Raw genomic sequence first — 16,337 nt, 5'->3', positions numbered from 1 at the left:
CACTGCAGCCCCCGGCCCCCCCAGAAAGTAGCAAAGGTGGACCGAGTGCCACACCAGGCTGAGGCCCGTTGTAAGAACACCACACTCAGAGGGCAGCAGAGGCCCGGCCGCTCACCCGGCTGTGAAACCTGGAGGGCCGGTAGGTGCGCGGGGACAGGTTGTACACCGCGTAGCGGCCCGGATGCTTCGAGTCCAGGAACACCCGCACGTCTTCTATGTTATTCTTGATGGCTGACTCTACGCCCTCTGCCGGGAACGACATCACTGAAAGAGAGGAGCCCCGTCAGCCACCGTGGCCGCCCCACAGCCTCACTGGCAACACGGCCGCTGACTCAGCGGCGCAGCGCTGACTGACTGGGCAGCGAGTCCCGAGAAGGGGCGGAGCAGAGGTCCCAGCCCTGGCCGCAAGACGCAGGTTCTGCCGCAGAGCCTGCTACACCAGAGGGTCTCCAAGTGTTTGGATTTTGTTTTCTGCCCAGAGACCCACGTTTTAACACGTGTGGCCTTGTATCTCTTTCCTCATGATCGCAGAGTTTCAAGAAGTTCCAGACCGGGGAAGAAGCTGGGTTGACCCTGGCACTGTCCACTACAGGGCCTGGAGGCACACTGGCCATGGGGCGGACACCCCAGGCCACATTTCGGGCAAGTGAATGCCCGCCCGAGAGGCGCTCTCCCTCTCCACTGGCCGCACCCTGCCCGCCCTGCCTGACATGGCAGCACAGGATGGGCTGGAGGTCAGACACCAGAAGCTGCCCCAGGACAGGGAAGAATCAAAGTGTGTCCTTATGGTTAAAGTTGGCAAACATACCTGCAATTCTGGATGTAATGTAAGATATGTCCAAATCTCCCTTTGCGTAACTGGAATGAAAAAGAGCACGTGGTTACTGCAGAAAATCTCCACAGTTAATTCACAAGAGCTTAGACTGAAGCAAGTCCTGGAGAGGCCGCGGGGGACCTCACCATTCTGGTGGCAGCTCACAGGGAAAGCTGTGTGCGTGTGCATACGTGTCAGTGCGCATGCATGCGCCTGTGTGACCACACACATGCAGACACAGAGCTGACATCTATCTAAGAAGCAGACGAGCAATTATAAACTGCAGGTGGTGGAGAGGCACGGACCCCACAGAGAAGGCGCTGAGCTCTCACTGCTTTCCTGCTCTAAACAGCTGTGACACTAGGAGCTGGTTTGGGGGAGAGAGCAACGAAAACGGAAATGCTGTTTTTTGACCCAATACCTCATGTCTGGCTCAGAAGAAAAATTATAAGGCAGACCGAACGGTGAAAAAACACGTGAAGAGAAAGAACATACGTCAGAAGCAGGCACGGCAGGGATGCCGGGTTATCAGATGGCGTTTAAAACCACTACGATTAACGTGCTGAGGCCCCAGTGGACAGAGTGGACGGCACCCAGGACATGCGGGGAGCGTGAGCAGAGGTGGACACCCTCTGAGAGAACCAAGGAGGAGCGCCGGCGGTGAAAACACAGAAACGAAGGCTCTGTTTGACAGGCTGAGTGGACTGGACACAGCCCAGGGGAGACTCTGAGCTAGAGGGCCTCTCGGTACAGACCCCGAAAACTGAAGAGCAAAGGGGCCGCGGGGCGACCTCAGAAGGTGTCACAGGCACGTGGCGGGAACTCCAGAAGAGAGAGAGGAAGGGCCTGAAGGAGCCCTGAAACAGTATGACCGACACTTTCCCCAAAGTAGCATCAGACACCAAAGCACAGATCCGGGAAGCTCAGAGAACACCAGGCAGGATACGTGCAGGGAAACTACACCAGCCGTGACAGTTTCAAATTACAGAAAATCAAGGAAAGAAGAAATCCTGAGAGAAGCCGGGGGCGGGGGCGCTTTACCTGCAGAGCAACCAAGAGAAGAGTTACACATCCGACTTCTCCTGGAAACCAAGCGAGAGGGAAGTGAACTGTTCACAGGGTCGGGAGAAAAAGCCAGCAGCCCAGGATTCTCTGCCTGAGGAGCTACCCTCCAACAGAAGATAAATAAAGACTTTCTAACAAAAACTCAGGCAACCTGTGGCCAGAAGACCCGCCTTCTGGAGATGTTGTTGAAGAAGCCCCTCAGAAAGAAGGATGAGGGGCAGAAACTCAGATCTCCGTAGGGAACAGAAGAGCATCGAAGGAGGGATCAATGAAGATCAAATAAAAACGTTTCCTTTTCTCGTCCTGTTTTTCCCAGGTGCTCTTTTGTTTGTTTGTTTTAATTGAAGTGTAGTTGGTTTACAGTGATTCGGTTACACACACACACACTTTCTTTTCAGGGTCTCTTCCATTACATGCTGTGACCGGAAATTGAATGTAGTTCCCTGTGCCATACGGCAGGTCCTTGTTGTTTCCCTTTCTTGTTTTTAATTTAATAAGTAACTTTTTGTTCAAACTGATAATGGTGACGCTGCACCCGACATGAGTGCTTAGATACACACTGCACATGTGTACACACGTGCTTAGACGTGCGTACACACGTGCTTAGACGTGCCGGGGGGACGAGCAAAGTGACCAGCGACACGAGGCCCAGGAGGGAGGAGTCGGGGTTTACGCCTGTGGAAGCACACAGCACACCCACTGCCTGGGAAGCGCTCAGATGCCACCTGCAGTGGACTCGGTCAGCAGTGACGGGCACTGCAAACTCCAGGGCAACCACTACAGACAGCAGAGAAAAGCAGTATGACCGCCGCGCCGAGAGAGGAGAGGAGATGGGACCTTGTAAAACGCTCAGCGACAACCACAAAGGACAGAACGGGGTGGGAGGCAGAGCAGCACCGAAGGACGAGGGCGGCGGCCTGAGCTCGGGCACACGTGCGGCGGCTGTGACTCCCACCACAGGCGCCCCGGGGACGGGGACGCCGCGGTTCCGTGGACCAGCAAAGCGGATGCGGAGTTTCTGGTTTCCCGGTGCGGCTGGAAGTTTTGTTCACACGACGCTGATCTGTTACAGCCTGCGGGGGCCACCCTTTGATCAGAACAGTTTATTGCTGAAAACCGCCCGCCTCCACCGAGCCTTCAGCAGGTCGCTGCCGTGACACCAGAGATCCCTGGTCACAGACGCCATGACCAGCACAGTGACGGTGACAAGGCTGAATCAGGCCGTGACACGCAGACGGGACGTGAGCAGGCAGGGCGAGCAGCCTGTCCAACGCGCGACACTTTAAACACCAATGGTCTAAACAAGCCAATTAAAACAGGAGGCCTTCAGGGGATCACGACCTCGCTCCAGCAGCGCGTCCACAAGGCCACGCGGGGCCGGGCGCTTGCAGCTTACTCGCAGCTTGCCCTCAGTAACCGCCTGGGCGCGTCTGCCACGCGTCTGAGCGTCCACAAGCCGCTGTGTCTTATGGCGCTACTCCATTGTGAGCCGTGCGGTTGGAACATGTTTACTCCCAACCACTGCCACATCTCCTTGCTATTTTAAAGAAATGTGTTTTCCCAAAGAACAGAAAAATTTTATTTTGTGTCCGTTAAGTTTATTAACCGTTTCCTCCTTGCCTTACATATTTTTTGTCACATGTATTAAATCTTTCTTATTCTGGTGTTATCAAGACGTCCCTTGTATTTTATCAGGTTTTCCTAAGAAACCTCAATTCACAATTAGATCCGTTCACAAGTCAGAATCACTGTATTTGGCTGTTACTTTATAAGACCCGAGTTTTTATTTTCCACGGTGTCCATGGCTGCAGCACCGTCCACTCATCAGCCTGTCACTCCTTTCAGACTTACAGGCCCTGCTCGCAGCAGCCCGACCTGAGTATGTGCCACCTGTGAGTCTGACCACTGCACTTGTAACACCACAACGGATGTTTGAAAAAAACTGACAGAGAATAGGATTTGTTCCCATTCTTATTTTTAAAAACACTGCTAGCAGCTTGGGGTAATTCATACATAAATTTAAGATCAGAATCTGTGGAAACAACGTCAAGACTTCAATTTTTATTGCAATGAATATAGATTAACTGAGGAGTGACACCACCTTTCTTTTTTCCATTTTTTTTAGATTCCCCTGCACCTTAACGGAGGCGCTGGGACTGGACCCAGGACCCCGTGCACACCACGCAGGCCCTCTACCCCACAGCTGTCACCCTCCCACCCGATACCACCTTCAAATGTGAACGTGGCTGCACCTCTGCACTTGGTCTACCCTCACCGTTTTCATCAGTCTGCCGGGAGGGGCAGCATGGGGCGCCCTCCTGCACGACTGGCCTGAGCAGGGGGGTCGGGCCAGGGCCAGGGCACCCACGCAGGCTGGCTGCCACACACGCTGCCCTTCCTCCGTCCTCCAAGTGCGGCCAGCGGGCATCACAGAGGGCAGGAACGGAGTTAGCACCAGAGACCAACTGTCCCCAAACTGACCATAAACAGACACGATGCAACACTCTCAATGGCCGCATAGGCAGCTCGAAAGCTTCGCTGCAGAGCTCGTCTGAAGACACAGAGGAGCCAGAGCACCTGGTGTGCTCAGGAAGGAAGGAGGGAAGGAGGCAGGCTTGCCTCCCAGACCAGAGAGCCGTGGGGCTGGGGGGCTCACAGGACGAGGCCGGGCAGCGCCCTCTTATCGGGGGAGAGGAAGCAAGAGGGGAGAAAAGTCCCCAAAGTGAGGTCCAGGCAGATCCAAGACCCGCACGTGCAACAGCAAAGCTCCCAAAACAAGCGTTTACAATGCAGTCAGACACGTGAAACAGACTTCGAATCACGACTGACACGTTCACAGCTCGGGGCACGAGAGGCCTTCCCAAGCTAGAGAGCGCAAAGCCAGCCTGTGCTTGACCGAAGCCCAGGACAGAACAAGCAAGCGGAAGACAAGCAGCAGACGAGGAGCATGCGGCTGGCACGCTCACCCTCTGCAGAAGAGCTGGTCTGCGCAACCTAACACAGGAGCCAGCAAGGAAAAGAAAAGCCCAGCGTGGACAAGAGCGAAGGGCGAGAGCAGGCGGCCCGCAGGGCCTGCGAGGTGGGCTTGGTGCTGGGGGGCCGAGCGCTAGGCCCCCTGAGGAGGCAGCTGGAGCACCTGCACAGCTCGTGGGGGTGGGGGTGGGGCAACACCGAGCGTTCAGACACGGGCCAAGTTGGGAACTGGAGGTGCCTGGTGGAGGAGAAATGACCAGACACCACAGATGGGGGCTCAGGGCCAGGCCCCAAGGGAGCCACAGCCACGCAGAGGCTACACAGGCTGGGCTGTGTGTGTGGGGAGAGCCTCCTCCAGGCAGACCTCAGGACCCTTGGTCCACACACCTGCAGCCGAGAGGCTGGCATGGTCCTGGAGGGTCCCTGTGACCAGTGACAGGCCTGAAGCCGCCCTGGGACTCCACATAGAGGACACCATCGGTGGGCATGGCTGCAGGGCACGCCTGAGCCCCAGTGGGGAGGAGAACTTCCTTGTTGTTCCTTTGCTCTTGCTTGCAGTTTGGTAAACTAAACACCTGGAGCTGCGTCCCCATATCCCGAACATTCCGTTTCCACCTGCCAGTATCTTCTTGAGGCCAGAGAACCCCACATCTGGTCTGGGTCCTGCCCTATGAAGTGCTTTCAGGGAGGACCGGGTGTCCAGTCTACACCCCCCGGCCTGAGCATCGAGGGAAAGGGCAGGGACAGCCAGAGCCCAGGTGCCAGGGCTGTGGCCGGCCCTAGGCCTTCTCAGTGGAGAGAGCCAAAAAGGAACAAACTCACACCATTATTTCTAGACCAGCTTCACAAACCCAGGGGCTCACAGGACTTCTCTGATTGCTGGTACACGTCCTGGGCAGAAGGCAGTCACACAGAGCCTGACCTCTGGCCCTCAGGCCTGTCTGCAAGGCTTCGGGAGGGCTCCCCTTGGCCCAGTCATGTGACACAGTGTCCAGTGTGGTCACACGTGTGGCAAGCGTGTCCTTCTGCAAGCAAGCACCAGGTGGGCACGTCCGTGGCAGCCCTGACGGGCCCTGGGGGCTGGGTCTGCAGAGGCTGCCCCGGGCCACGGTGCATCACACCTGTCATCACAGCTCAGCTGGGAATTCAGCACGTCCGTCCGTCTGTCCATGACGCCATGCCTCTTCCTGAGCTGAGCGTGCCCTCTCTCTGAAAGGACTTGTGGCCCTGCGGATGGCTGTGCGCCAGGTCGGGTATCCCCGGGCGAACTGCAGGCCCGGGGGTAGTCTGGGACACAGCCACGTCCTCTCCTCTTCCCTCAGGAACCCCGTTCCCAACAAGGACCTGCCCTTGGGTGCGGGTGGTGCCCCGTCACTGTGTGGCCTGGTCCTGCCGCCAGCCCGAGGCGCAAGTGGGCTCACTGAGATGCTCACGTGAGTCGCGTGGAGTATGAAACCAGCTACAGCAGGCGTGAGCAGCCGTCCCAAGCAGTTACTCACCAGAACTGCTTTTCAGAACACACGGACATGCAGAACATCCGTGGACGTGCACACGGGGTGGTCACCACGGTTCTGGGCCTCCAGCACCGCACGGACGCAGCCCCGAGGCCCGGCTAGGGCTGCAGCGGCCCTGGCATCCACGCTCCGCCCCGCTGGGCCCACTGCAGACACGGCGGGAAAGCGCCTCGGCCTTGCGCTGACTCTCATTTCTCTACCCTCAGGCGGCGGGCCAGACTCCCTCACAGCCCGTTTGTTGTCACCGGGGGCTGCCATTCAGTCAGGTCCACCCCAAGACCCCACGGCACCCCTCGCCCGTCCCCGAGGGTGGGTGGCACTCACACGCCAGGCAGCCAGGCATGGAGCCGTCATGCGAGGTCACCTGCTGTGGGAAGCACTGGCAGGTGACAGGTGAGGCTGAGTGGTCACCTCCGCCCATCCACGCCCCGCCCGGGCTCTGCTGGCTTCCACCCCCAGAACTCGCGCCTCAGGCTGCACAATGGCTGCCGTCTCCGCAGCCAGCACTCCAGGGAGCCAGCCACCACAGATGGATAAATGTTTCCTCTGACCCTGCTGCCAGCCACGAGGCGAGGCCTGGGATGCCACCAAGGGCCATATGACGCAGGTGTGAGCAGCTGCCCTGCCCTGCTGGACACCCAGCCTGCGGTGGGAAGCAAGGTCCTTCTCATCAGATAGACCACGTTGGAGATAGAGCCTGTGAGAGCCACGGAGCCCACCAACTGCATGACACACACACGCACACGCATGCCTGCACACCAGCCCTCACGTACAACACACACACACAGGCACTCACTCACGTGTGCACATCTACCTTCGCCTGTGCTGCCAACAGGTATGGACACAAAGCAACCATGGCACAAAGGATGGACAAGGGAAATGCGGCCAACAGGTGCTTGTGGGCACTGCAGGACCGTGGATCTCACAAACGCAGACAAAGTGCCACCCTGGACAAGGTAGGTGGCACTCCTGAGAGCTCCTGGTCGAAGCTCAGCAGCACAGCCAGGCAGGCTGTGTCCTGTGGCCCCGGAGGAAGGGGCAGCGCAGACATGAGGGGTGCCGAGGCCGGGGCCTCCCTCGAGGAGAGTGACACCGCCAGCGCCTGCCCACCCGCTTGCCCACCACACATCCTCCATGGCGGGGGCAGACATGGGGCCACCCCCACCAGCAGCACCAAGCCCAGCCCCAGGTCTGGGCCCGACAGCTGAGGCCACGCAGGCACTGAGCTCAGCACGCTCACCCGTGGCCGCAAGCATGGGTTCTCCCAGCTTTGGAGACGGGGCTGTGCCCAGGGCTCGGAAATCTCACTGCGGAGACACCACGTGCCTGTACGCCCCTGACTCACTTGGCGACCGACTGGATGACCTTGGAGGAGGTGTCCTTGATGTTGGTGAAGAGGCGCTCGGTGCCCCCCCGCAGGATGTCCAGGAGCCCGCCGTAGGGCTGGTCGTACTCTGCCACTGCCAGGCCTGCAAGAGAGACAGGCTTTGGTGGGCGGGGCACGTCCAGAACCCATAGGCTGCACATCCGGCCACCACCGCCAGCACTCCAGGAGAACCGTCCAGCGCCCGGCACCCCTGGCCCCCCAGCAAGGGAGGAAACTGGCCGCCATCAGCGGGCTGGAGCCTCTTGGCACACACAGCCCTCCGTCCCCATCTGCAGGATGTTCACTCAGCTCACTCCCAGAATCTGCTGGACACCAGTACGGACTCCAGCACTGACAGCCACATGCCACAGCCCAGCCAGGCAATCAGCCAGTCCCCAAGGTACGGGGACACCAGCAGACACAGAGGCCATAGATGATCAGGGAGAGAAGGGTGTGGGAGCGAGGACATGTGGGTGGGTGGTCCCAGCCAGGCACAGAAAGGCCACGTGAGCTACAGCTCAGTCTGCAGGCAGGGGCCTCCTGGCCACAGTCCAGATGTGACCAGAGTGGTGACACCCAAAGGTGGGCCCCGAAATGTCAGGGTCCCCAGGGGTGTGGTCTGCAGAGGTGGTGATGGTGCTAAAAGTCAGCGTGAAGAGAGGAGGCAGGGCTACACGCACACCCGTGCCACACAGTCATCTGTGGCCTCTTCAGGGCCTCTATGACCAGGCGGCAACAGTAGACGTCAGAGAACTGGGCGGAACCTGACACAAGGGGCCTTCGGGCTGTCAGTCAGCTCTGAGACATGGCTGATGAACCTCATGTGTGTGTCCATGCTGGCCCTTCGCAAGGCAGTGACCAGTGGGCCCTGGCCGTGCTGGACCCACAACGCATGGACACAGAGCCAGGACATGGGGCCAGGACTCAGGCCGGCCACCTGCCAAGATGACCCTCCCTGAAAAGGAAGAGCGGCAGGAGGACACGGGGGCTGGACTCACAGCCTGACAGCGAGGTGGCCAATGGCCTGGGGGCACAGGGCAGAGAAGCGCGCCCTGGCACAGCTCTCAGAACCTTCTGGGCAGCACGGCCGCACTAAGCTCCAGCCCAGGCCCTCCCGGGACATGCTATGTTACGCTGGCACTGGGCAACCAGACCTGCCCTGGCACACACCACACAATCAGTGCGCAAATCGCTCAGCTAAGGTGACATGAGTCATGAGGAAAGCCTACCAGCTCCACCTCCACTCCCCGCCACGGCCTGCACTTTCAGACCAGCAGAACTGGCCCCTCGGCCCCTGATCTGACCACACTGTTTCCTGGCACCCCTTCTGAGGCTCCCAGCCTCGTGCTCGCTGCTGGCCAGCCCTGGAAGGTGGATCCTCACCTGCCTGGGCAGGGGCCACACTTTCCAGTGGCTCGTGGGAGCCATGGGCCAAATCAGCCACAGGGGTAGGTGGCAGTGCCCATGGTCACCCCAGACCTGCAAGTCAGGCACCAGGGCTCAGAGGACCAGGGCTGCCCCGACCACATGGGGAGGGGCAGCTGGCGCTTGGGCTCTGCCCTCCTTCCCCGTCCTAAACCACGGCCTGAAGTTCTGGGTGCGCGGGAGCCATGGACGTGGGGCTGGCCCTGGGACCCTGCAGGTGCAGCCTCGCGCCATCAGGCCACAAGGCTCAAGGGCAGGGCCTGGGGCCTCTGCCAATCGCAGGCGCGTGCGTGGGGTGCTCACCTCCACTGCAGCTGCTGCTTGTGAGGCCCCCAGGAGGGGCCACGTTCCCGTAGCCTCCACTCTGCTCCAGGAGCTGCAACGATCAAACACCAGTCAGGGCACAGTGCACACCGCTTCTCGCTGCGGAGAATCCTCAGACGCCAGCACAGGGCGCCATGCACTTCGGGCACGTGGCCCACATCAACCCTTCTCTCTCCACCTAGTTTAAGACAAAATCATGAAGAAACCTCCCACAGGTTGGACAACAGGGCTGACACCTAGGACCAATCAGGCGCACGTTCCCGACACAGGCTGTCCCTGCTGTCAACGATGCCGCGTGGGGCCTGGTGGTCTGCACCCCAGGCCTGGCCGCAAGCAGGAACGCGGGAGACACAACCCAAGGCAGGCGCTGGCGGCAGCCACGACACGAAAACCTTCTTTGGAGCCCCGGGTGTCAGCACCAGTCTGGAAGCCTGGCTGTAGCCCCCACCCAGCCCACTGGAGTGTCAGCCACAAACTCACTCTGTCGTAAGCAGGCCACAGTTCCCGTGGCTACAATTTTTATAAGATATTCAGAAATCCTTTACGGTTTCCCGTAGGATTTTACGAAATGTTCTCATTGGGTTTATGTTTTACCACGTTAAGCTCAAATATATGTGTTACTGATTCTGTGGAGTACGATGAAATGTTGTCTTTCCTTGTGACCAGCAGGCAGACGTTAATGCTAACGCCCCCTGGGCTCTTAAAGAGAACAGGTTCGCTTGCGGGAGACACGTGTCTACCAGATCGACCGTCTCATTTCACACCAACTCCCACTTCCGTCTAGCTGTTTCGTCAGCTCCTCAAAGGCACACACCTTCTCCCCGCACTGCGCCCCAGCCCCTCGTCCGTCCCTCTCCCTCCCACACACTCTTCATCCCCATGCCTCAGCCTTCTCCATGCTCCCACCCTTGGGCGCTGCCCGCTACAGGGGCTTATCTTCTGCGCCGCAGGTCCCGGACCCTGGGGGTGCTCAGAGCAGGACACACTCAGGAGCCTGCTGATCAGCGGCCTGCATCCATCCATCAGCACCTCCACCCGCTGCACACAGCAACCCTGAGCACGTGTGCCGGCTGACCGCCCCAACTGCACCACCACCTGACCCTCTGCTGAGCCCTGGGGGCACACATCCTCTGTAAGATGCCACGGGAGCCCCAGGCCCACCCCCGTGGTGCTCACTGCCCTCCTAGACCCGAGTCCCATCTGAACCACGCCCACTTCGCTCCCTCCTCCTCACGTGACAGCTGCTGCCTGACGCGCCAGGACTGTCTCCACCTCCTGCCCTGCGCCCCGGGAGCCCCACCCCCGCTTTACTCCCGACTCCAGGGACCCCATCCTCGGGGGCTCCTGCCTGCCTGATGGGTGCAAGCCCCTCGAGGGCTGGGTCACCCAACGCTAGGGCAGCATGAAGACTGTGCAACCACCAGCAACACGGAGGGCCTACCTCAGTGATGGGTGCCTTGGGGTTCACGTTCCGGGCGGCCGCGATCTCCTGGAGCTGGTTCACCAGCTCGCTGATGGACAGACGCTCCTCGGGGTTGACCTTGAGGGTGGCGCCTGTGGCAGAGACAGTGTGTGCTTGTCCCCAGGCCACTGGAGCCGGGGTCCCGAGGGGGCAGGCGGCATGGCTGGCTTTGCAGGGGCTATGGACCCCCTGAGACCCTGAGCTTTGCTTTCGTTACCGGTTTTACAAGCAAGCAGGTGTGATGGAACAAAATCACCAAAACCAACCACTCGGGGCTGAGCAGGGCAGCTGCCTGGACCTGCCAGGAGGCGTGCCCTGCAGGCCCTGCACACGACTTACGGATGAGATCATGGAACACGGAGTAGCGTGTATCGCCAGCAGGGATGGAGTACTTCCCGTTGACTATGCGGAGCTTCGCTCCATCCTCGAAGGGGTGCTGCCGGAAGCACAGCAGGTACAGGATGCAGCCCAGGGCCTGCAGGGAACAGGGCGAGGGGCGGTCACAGCCAGGCCCCCTGGATTGACCAAGGCTCCCCCTCGTCTGGCCGCGTCCACCCACGCCAGCCACTGCCCATCGAGATCAGAGCATTCAACAAACACCGAACTCTTGTTTTCTGATAAAAAAAATCCTTTCGAAATGGAAAGCTCCCAGTCACGGGCGGGGATCTGGAGGCCGGGCAACCACAAGGAGACGCCCGGCCGCGCTCCTCAGTGTTAAGAAGATGTGGGACAGGGCACACCCAGGGCAGGTTGGGGCTCCACAGAACTGGCCCTGAACCCAGATGTGTCTTCTCCTGGCTTCTCCTATCCCAGCACCTGGCCACGGGGGATGTTGGAGGCACCAGAGCCTACCCTGCATCTCAGGCTGAGCAGCACATGCTGGGCCCAGACAGGCCAAGCCCGAAGCGCGCGGTTCCAGGTCCACCTTTCACTGACGTGTGTGCACGTGCACCCTCACCAGGGACAGGCTGACGGCGTCCACTTGGAGCCAACCAGCTCACATCTTAGTCTCCATCTACTCCCAGGACAGGGGCTCTCATGTTCACTGTGGGGCTGGCACTGGACATGGCCCCGTCGGGCCTAGACCACGAGCCCCGAGGTGCGGTGGTTCAGGGTCACCTGTCCCTGCTCTTAGAAGGGACACTGGGGAGGCTGCAAGACCCCTCAGATGGGGAGGGGAAGCACTGTGTGCTCAGCACTGTGCTCCCCAAGCTCTGTGCTCTGATGCTAAACAGAGGCGGAGCAGACACCACACTCATCCCACGATGGCATTGCTGGGACATGAACCAGGAGAGGGGCAGGGAAAGGTTGCCCCAGCGTCCGGCCCAGCCTCACTGAGATCTCTTCCCAAGGCACTGGGCTTAGCCCTCGCTTTGGCTACCCCCAGGTCAGCTTAAGCTGCAAGGCCGCTTGGGACGTGTGGCATCTGGCCCTGTGACCAGTGGCTTTGTGACCCTCCAGCCCCCTGACGGGCTCCAACCAGGAGAGCAGACATTCTTGGGCCAGGACTTCTGCCCACGCTGCCTCGCGCTGACCCCCAACCCAGCTCCTAGCCACCTAGGCTCCGCCAACAGCAGTCACAAGTGCCGCTAAAAAAGATGAAGGAAAAGGAGGAGGAAAAGAAAGCAGGAGGCCGAGGGGACAGCAGATGGAGGCTGCGCCCCGGGGCCTCGCGCCGGCCCCCCCCCCCCCCCCCCCCCCGTGCAGGGCTGCCCCAGCTCCGCGGGCGAGCAGCCTCACCCAGATGTCCTGCTTCTCGCCGATTGGGAAGTTGGAGTACAAGTCCACGATCTCCGGTGTCCGGTACATGGGGGTCGTGTTCCTGGTGATCTGAAGGGAGGACACAGACATGTCAAAGGGAAAGCCACGTGCACGCAACACCAGTTACGCGGCACCGCGGTCCCGCGCCACAGCTTCCCGCTGCCAGTCCGGAGACCAGGCCCAGGGTGGCGCAGCGAGCCAGGCGTGCAAGCCGGCTCAGCACCTGTGAAGGCAGCGGTGTCCTCAAAGGAGCTTCCCAACAAGCCCCTCAACAGAGAAACCCCTGACGGAGACGTACGGAAGCCAAACCCGCCTGCTGTCTCAGGGCTTCCGTGGAACGCCCGCCACCCACGTCTGCAGGACGCCCAGCCACGACCAAGCGCACCTGACAGACAGCAGACACACTGGCCCAGGCAGAGGACAGGGACAGGCCCGGGGGAGCGGGGGGCCACTGCTCCCCATGGCAACATGTGCTTTGCAAGAGTAAGCACGCAGGACGCCAGCCCAGGCGGGGCGAGCAGGCGAGGCCGCAGCCCCTCGCCGATACATGCCTGCATGGACAAAGGTGTACAAGAGCCCAGAGTAGCCCACCACAACCGGCCCCTGCTGGGCAGGGCAGGCTCCCGTGAGCACCAGGAGCATGCGGGCGACACACCTCCACTGAGCAGCTGTACGTATGGCCCGGACCTTTCAACCCAGCGATCACGCTTCCAGGATCGCGCCCTGAACACACGTCGTGACACGCAGGAAACTACCCTCTGCAGCGGTGAGGCTGCACACAGCCGACGTCCCAGACGGTGCCACACGGAGACCCGTGCACACGAAGGGACAAAGACGGTCCCACTCAACTCAGGACTGACTCAGGAGAGAGAAAGCAGACAGAAGGCACGAGAGCAGACACATCTGCCTGCTCCTCGGGAGAAGGAAACTCGGAAGGTGAAGCAGGACGCAGCGAGGGCGACTGGGGGACATGGGCAGGGGATGTGGGCCAGGCTCTGCCTGCACATCAGCTCTTCGGGGAACCCGGAACCGCTCTCAAGATAGAGTCTGTTAACTTAAAAATAAGATGAAAGATACAAGATAAATAAACCCAGATGTGTTTCGGTCGAGCAGCCTAACAGACCCACCCTGGGTCTGGGCCGCACAAGAGGCCGAGAAAAGAACCACAGGCAAACCCTGAGCTCTTCTGAGAGGTTTGGTTTTCCTAGCGACCCTGGAGCTCCCAGCTCCAGCACAGGCTGCAGCGGGGCCAGGCTCCCGCTGGGACGGACATGCACGCAGGGTGGGGCGGGGGGGCAGGCGTGTGTGTTCCTGAGGGCAGGGGATCTCCGTGCCATTCACGCACAGGCCCTGCCCCCACACAGAGGGCAGCGCTCCTGCAGGATCAGGGATGACGGGGTGGGCCAGGCAGGCGCGTCCTGCCGCTGCAGAAAAGAGGCAAACACTCCAAAGCAACGGATGTCAAGGAATACAGGAACCAGCACAAAGCACACCCGCACATTTCAGCACCAAAATAACCACTGACATGCAGAGGCCCGAGCAATGACAAGAACCACATCCATGAGGCCTCACGAACAACAGATAAGGCACAGGGTTCCGGTCCCCGGGCACGGCAGGCGTGGAGGAGCCGCGGTGGTCACGCAGCCGCAGAGCAAGACACTACACCTTGGCCTCGAGGTCAGAGTGGCCAGTCCCTGATATGCAGTGCACTCGATGGTGGGGGTCTGTTCAGGGGACACGACTCAGAGCCCCGGGAGGTAGTCACAAAACCAGGCCTTCCTGGGCCCCAGCCCGGCCCCAGCGTGCCCGGCCAAGGCCTCCTTTCACCCCCATCCCTGCCAGCCAACCTGAGGAGAACGCGGTTTGCAGCACTGAGACGTGGGCACTTTGCTGGGACCGACTTTCTTATAAATGCTTCCAACAGGGCAGGTCCTGAGGGACAGACAACCTCCGGGAACAGGGCACCGCCTATAGCAGAATCCCCCATCTCTGCGCTCCTTTTCGGAACATGTCTTCCCCAGGACCCCTGCCCTCTCCGCTCATTGTTGTTTTTCTGTCTCACATGGTTTTGTTTGTGCAGTTTCTGCGGCCGTTTACCGAAGTCCAAGTTAGCAGCAGGAGGGTGCAGTGGCGAGTGTGTGGACAGCGCCCACCCTCCCGGACGATCCCGACACCAGGGTGTGTCTGCTCCCACTCAGTGCTGCCTTCCACGCACACGTGCTCCGAGCACGCCCTCCAACCTCCTTTGGGGTCACCTGTGGGAGCTGCCAAATCTCCTTGAAGTTATATTTTTTAATGACTTATTTTAAACGAAAAAGTTCTGGAGACGGATGGTGGGACAGTTGCACAAGGATGTGAACGTACTTAACACCAGTGAACTGCAAGCTTAAAAATGGTTAAGATAGTAAATTTTATGTTATATGCTTTACTACAACAAAAAAAGGTGCAAAAAAAAAAAAAAAAGCCATAGGACACTCAGAGGCAGGTCTGGGATGCGAAGAGTGATGCAGACACAGGGTTTGGTGTCCCGGCGCCCAGCCCGCCAGCCCGGCCAGCCCAGCAGCCCCACTCACCTCCTCCTCCACGAGGGCCCGCCGCTGGGCGCTCCAGCTGTAGTCGGGGTAGTGGGATATGGTCGTGGCACTGCCAAAGTCACACAGCTTAATGGTCCCCTGGTTACTGAGTAGTAAGTTTTCAACCTGCAAAATTCCAGAAGACAGTCTTCGTGAGCTTGGGGAGCAAGCTGGGCGGTGGAAAAACACCCAGGGCTCCGGCACAGGGCAGGGTGCCCCGAGGGGAGGGGCTCGGAGGGTAGAGTAGCCAGCGTTTTCCTGGGCAAACAGGAAACCTCTCTGATCAAAACTGGTGTATGTACCTTTAAAATGAGGACTTCAGAAAAATAAAAGGAAGCTAAAACCAACCACAAATCAAAGAAAGATAAACTAATAAGGTGGTATCTACAATGAAAGCCTTCATAAACCTCAGAAGGCGAAAAAAACACCACTTGAAATCATCAAGTGCACCCATAACAGGAAGGTATCCAACAACAGACACACAGAAGACCCCCTGTTCAGAAATGAGCTGTGATGAATTTTAAAATCCAAAATGAAGAGGGAACAAGACTGTATACCTAAGAGGAAAGACACAAGCCCGCCCCAATGCCCTGGAAGCCAGCCCAGCACTGTGGCCTCCGCAGGCCCACATTCAGAATGGCTTTTATTTTTTAAACAGAAAAAAAAAAAATCAAAAGACCAGTGTTTCAAGACACAGTGGGGGAGCAGTTCTGCTGACCCGGCCACGCCTGCTCAACCAGACAGCCTGTGGCTGCTTCTGAGCCGCTCGGTCGGGAGATCTGAGGCAACTTCAACCGGATTCCCAAAACTTTTCTGGGTGGGAGCTAACAAACTGATCCAAAGTTTACAGGCAAACCTCACGTTCCTGAGCCTTTCATATACAGAGGTCGCAGCAGCCCAGCCTCGAGAGTCTGTCGGCACCGTTTCTCCAACAGCACCACGCACTTCCTGTCTCCGTGTCACGCTCTGGAAAATCTCGCAATATTTCAAACTTTGTCACCATCACTGTACTTGTTGTGGTGTCTGTGACCAGTGACCTGTGATGTCACTGCTGCGACTC

General features: G+C 59.2%; 1 protein-coding gene across 4 annotated transcripts in view; it reads right to left on the bottom strand.

Annotated features, from left to right (window-relative positions):
* GAK (cyclin G associated kinase) overlaps window positions 1–16,337 on the bottom strand; it is a 49,456-nt gene that overhangs the window by 16,422 nt on the left and 16,697 nt on the right. For all 4 annotated transcript variants that reach the window (XM_031439230.2, XM_031439239.2, XM_064489072.1 and 1 more), the window contains 8 exons: window positions 15,278–15,403; window positions 12,684–12,773; window positions 11,283–11,418; window positions 10,923–11,035; window positions 9,461–9,533; window positions 7,712–7,835; window positions 809–858; window positions 116–264 (listed from right to left, as the gene is read on the bottom strand). In XM_031439230.2, the coding sequence (XP_031295090.2) occupies window positions 116–264; window positions 809–858; window positions 7,712–7,835; window positions 9,461–9,533; window positions 10,923–11,035; window positions 11,283–11,418; window positions 12,684–12,773; window positions 15,278–15,403 (861 nt within the window). The remainder of the gene's footprint in view (window positions 1–115; window positions 265–808; window positions 859–7,711; window positions 7,836–9,460; window positions 9,534–10,922; window positions 11,036–11,282; window positions 11,419–12,683; window positions 12,774–15,277; window positions 15,404–16,337) is intronic.

This window comes from Camelus dromedarius, chromosome 1, assembly GCF_036321535.1.
Source record: "Camelus dromedarius isolate mCamDro1 chromosome 1, mCamDro1.pat, whole genome shotgun sequence".
Taxonomy (NCBI): domain Eukaryota; kingdom Metazoa; phylum Chordata; class Mammalia; order Artiodactyla; family Camelidae; genus Camelus; species Camelus dromedarius.
Note: the sequence above shows the minus strand (reverse complement) of the source record. Positions and strands in the feature narration are given on the sequence as shown.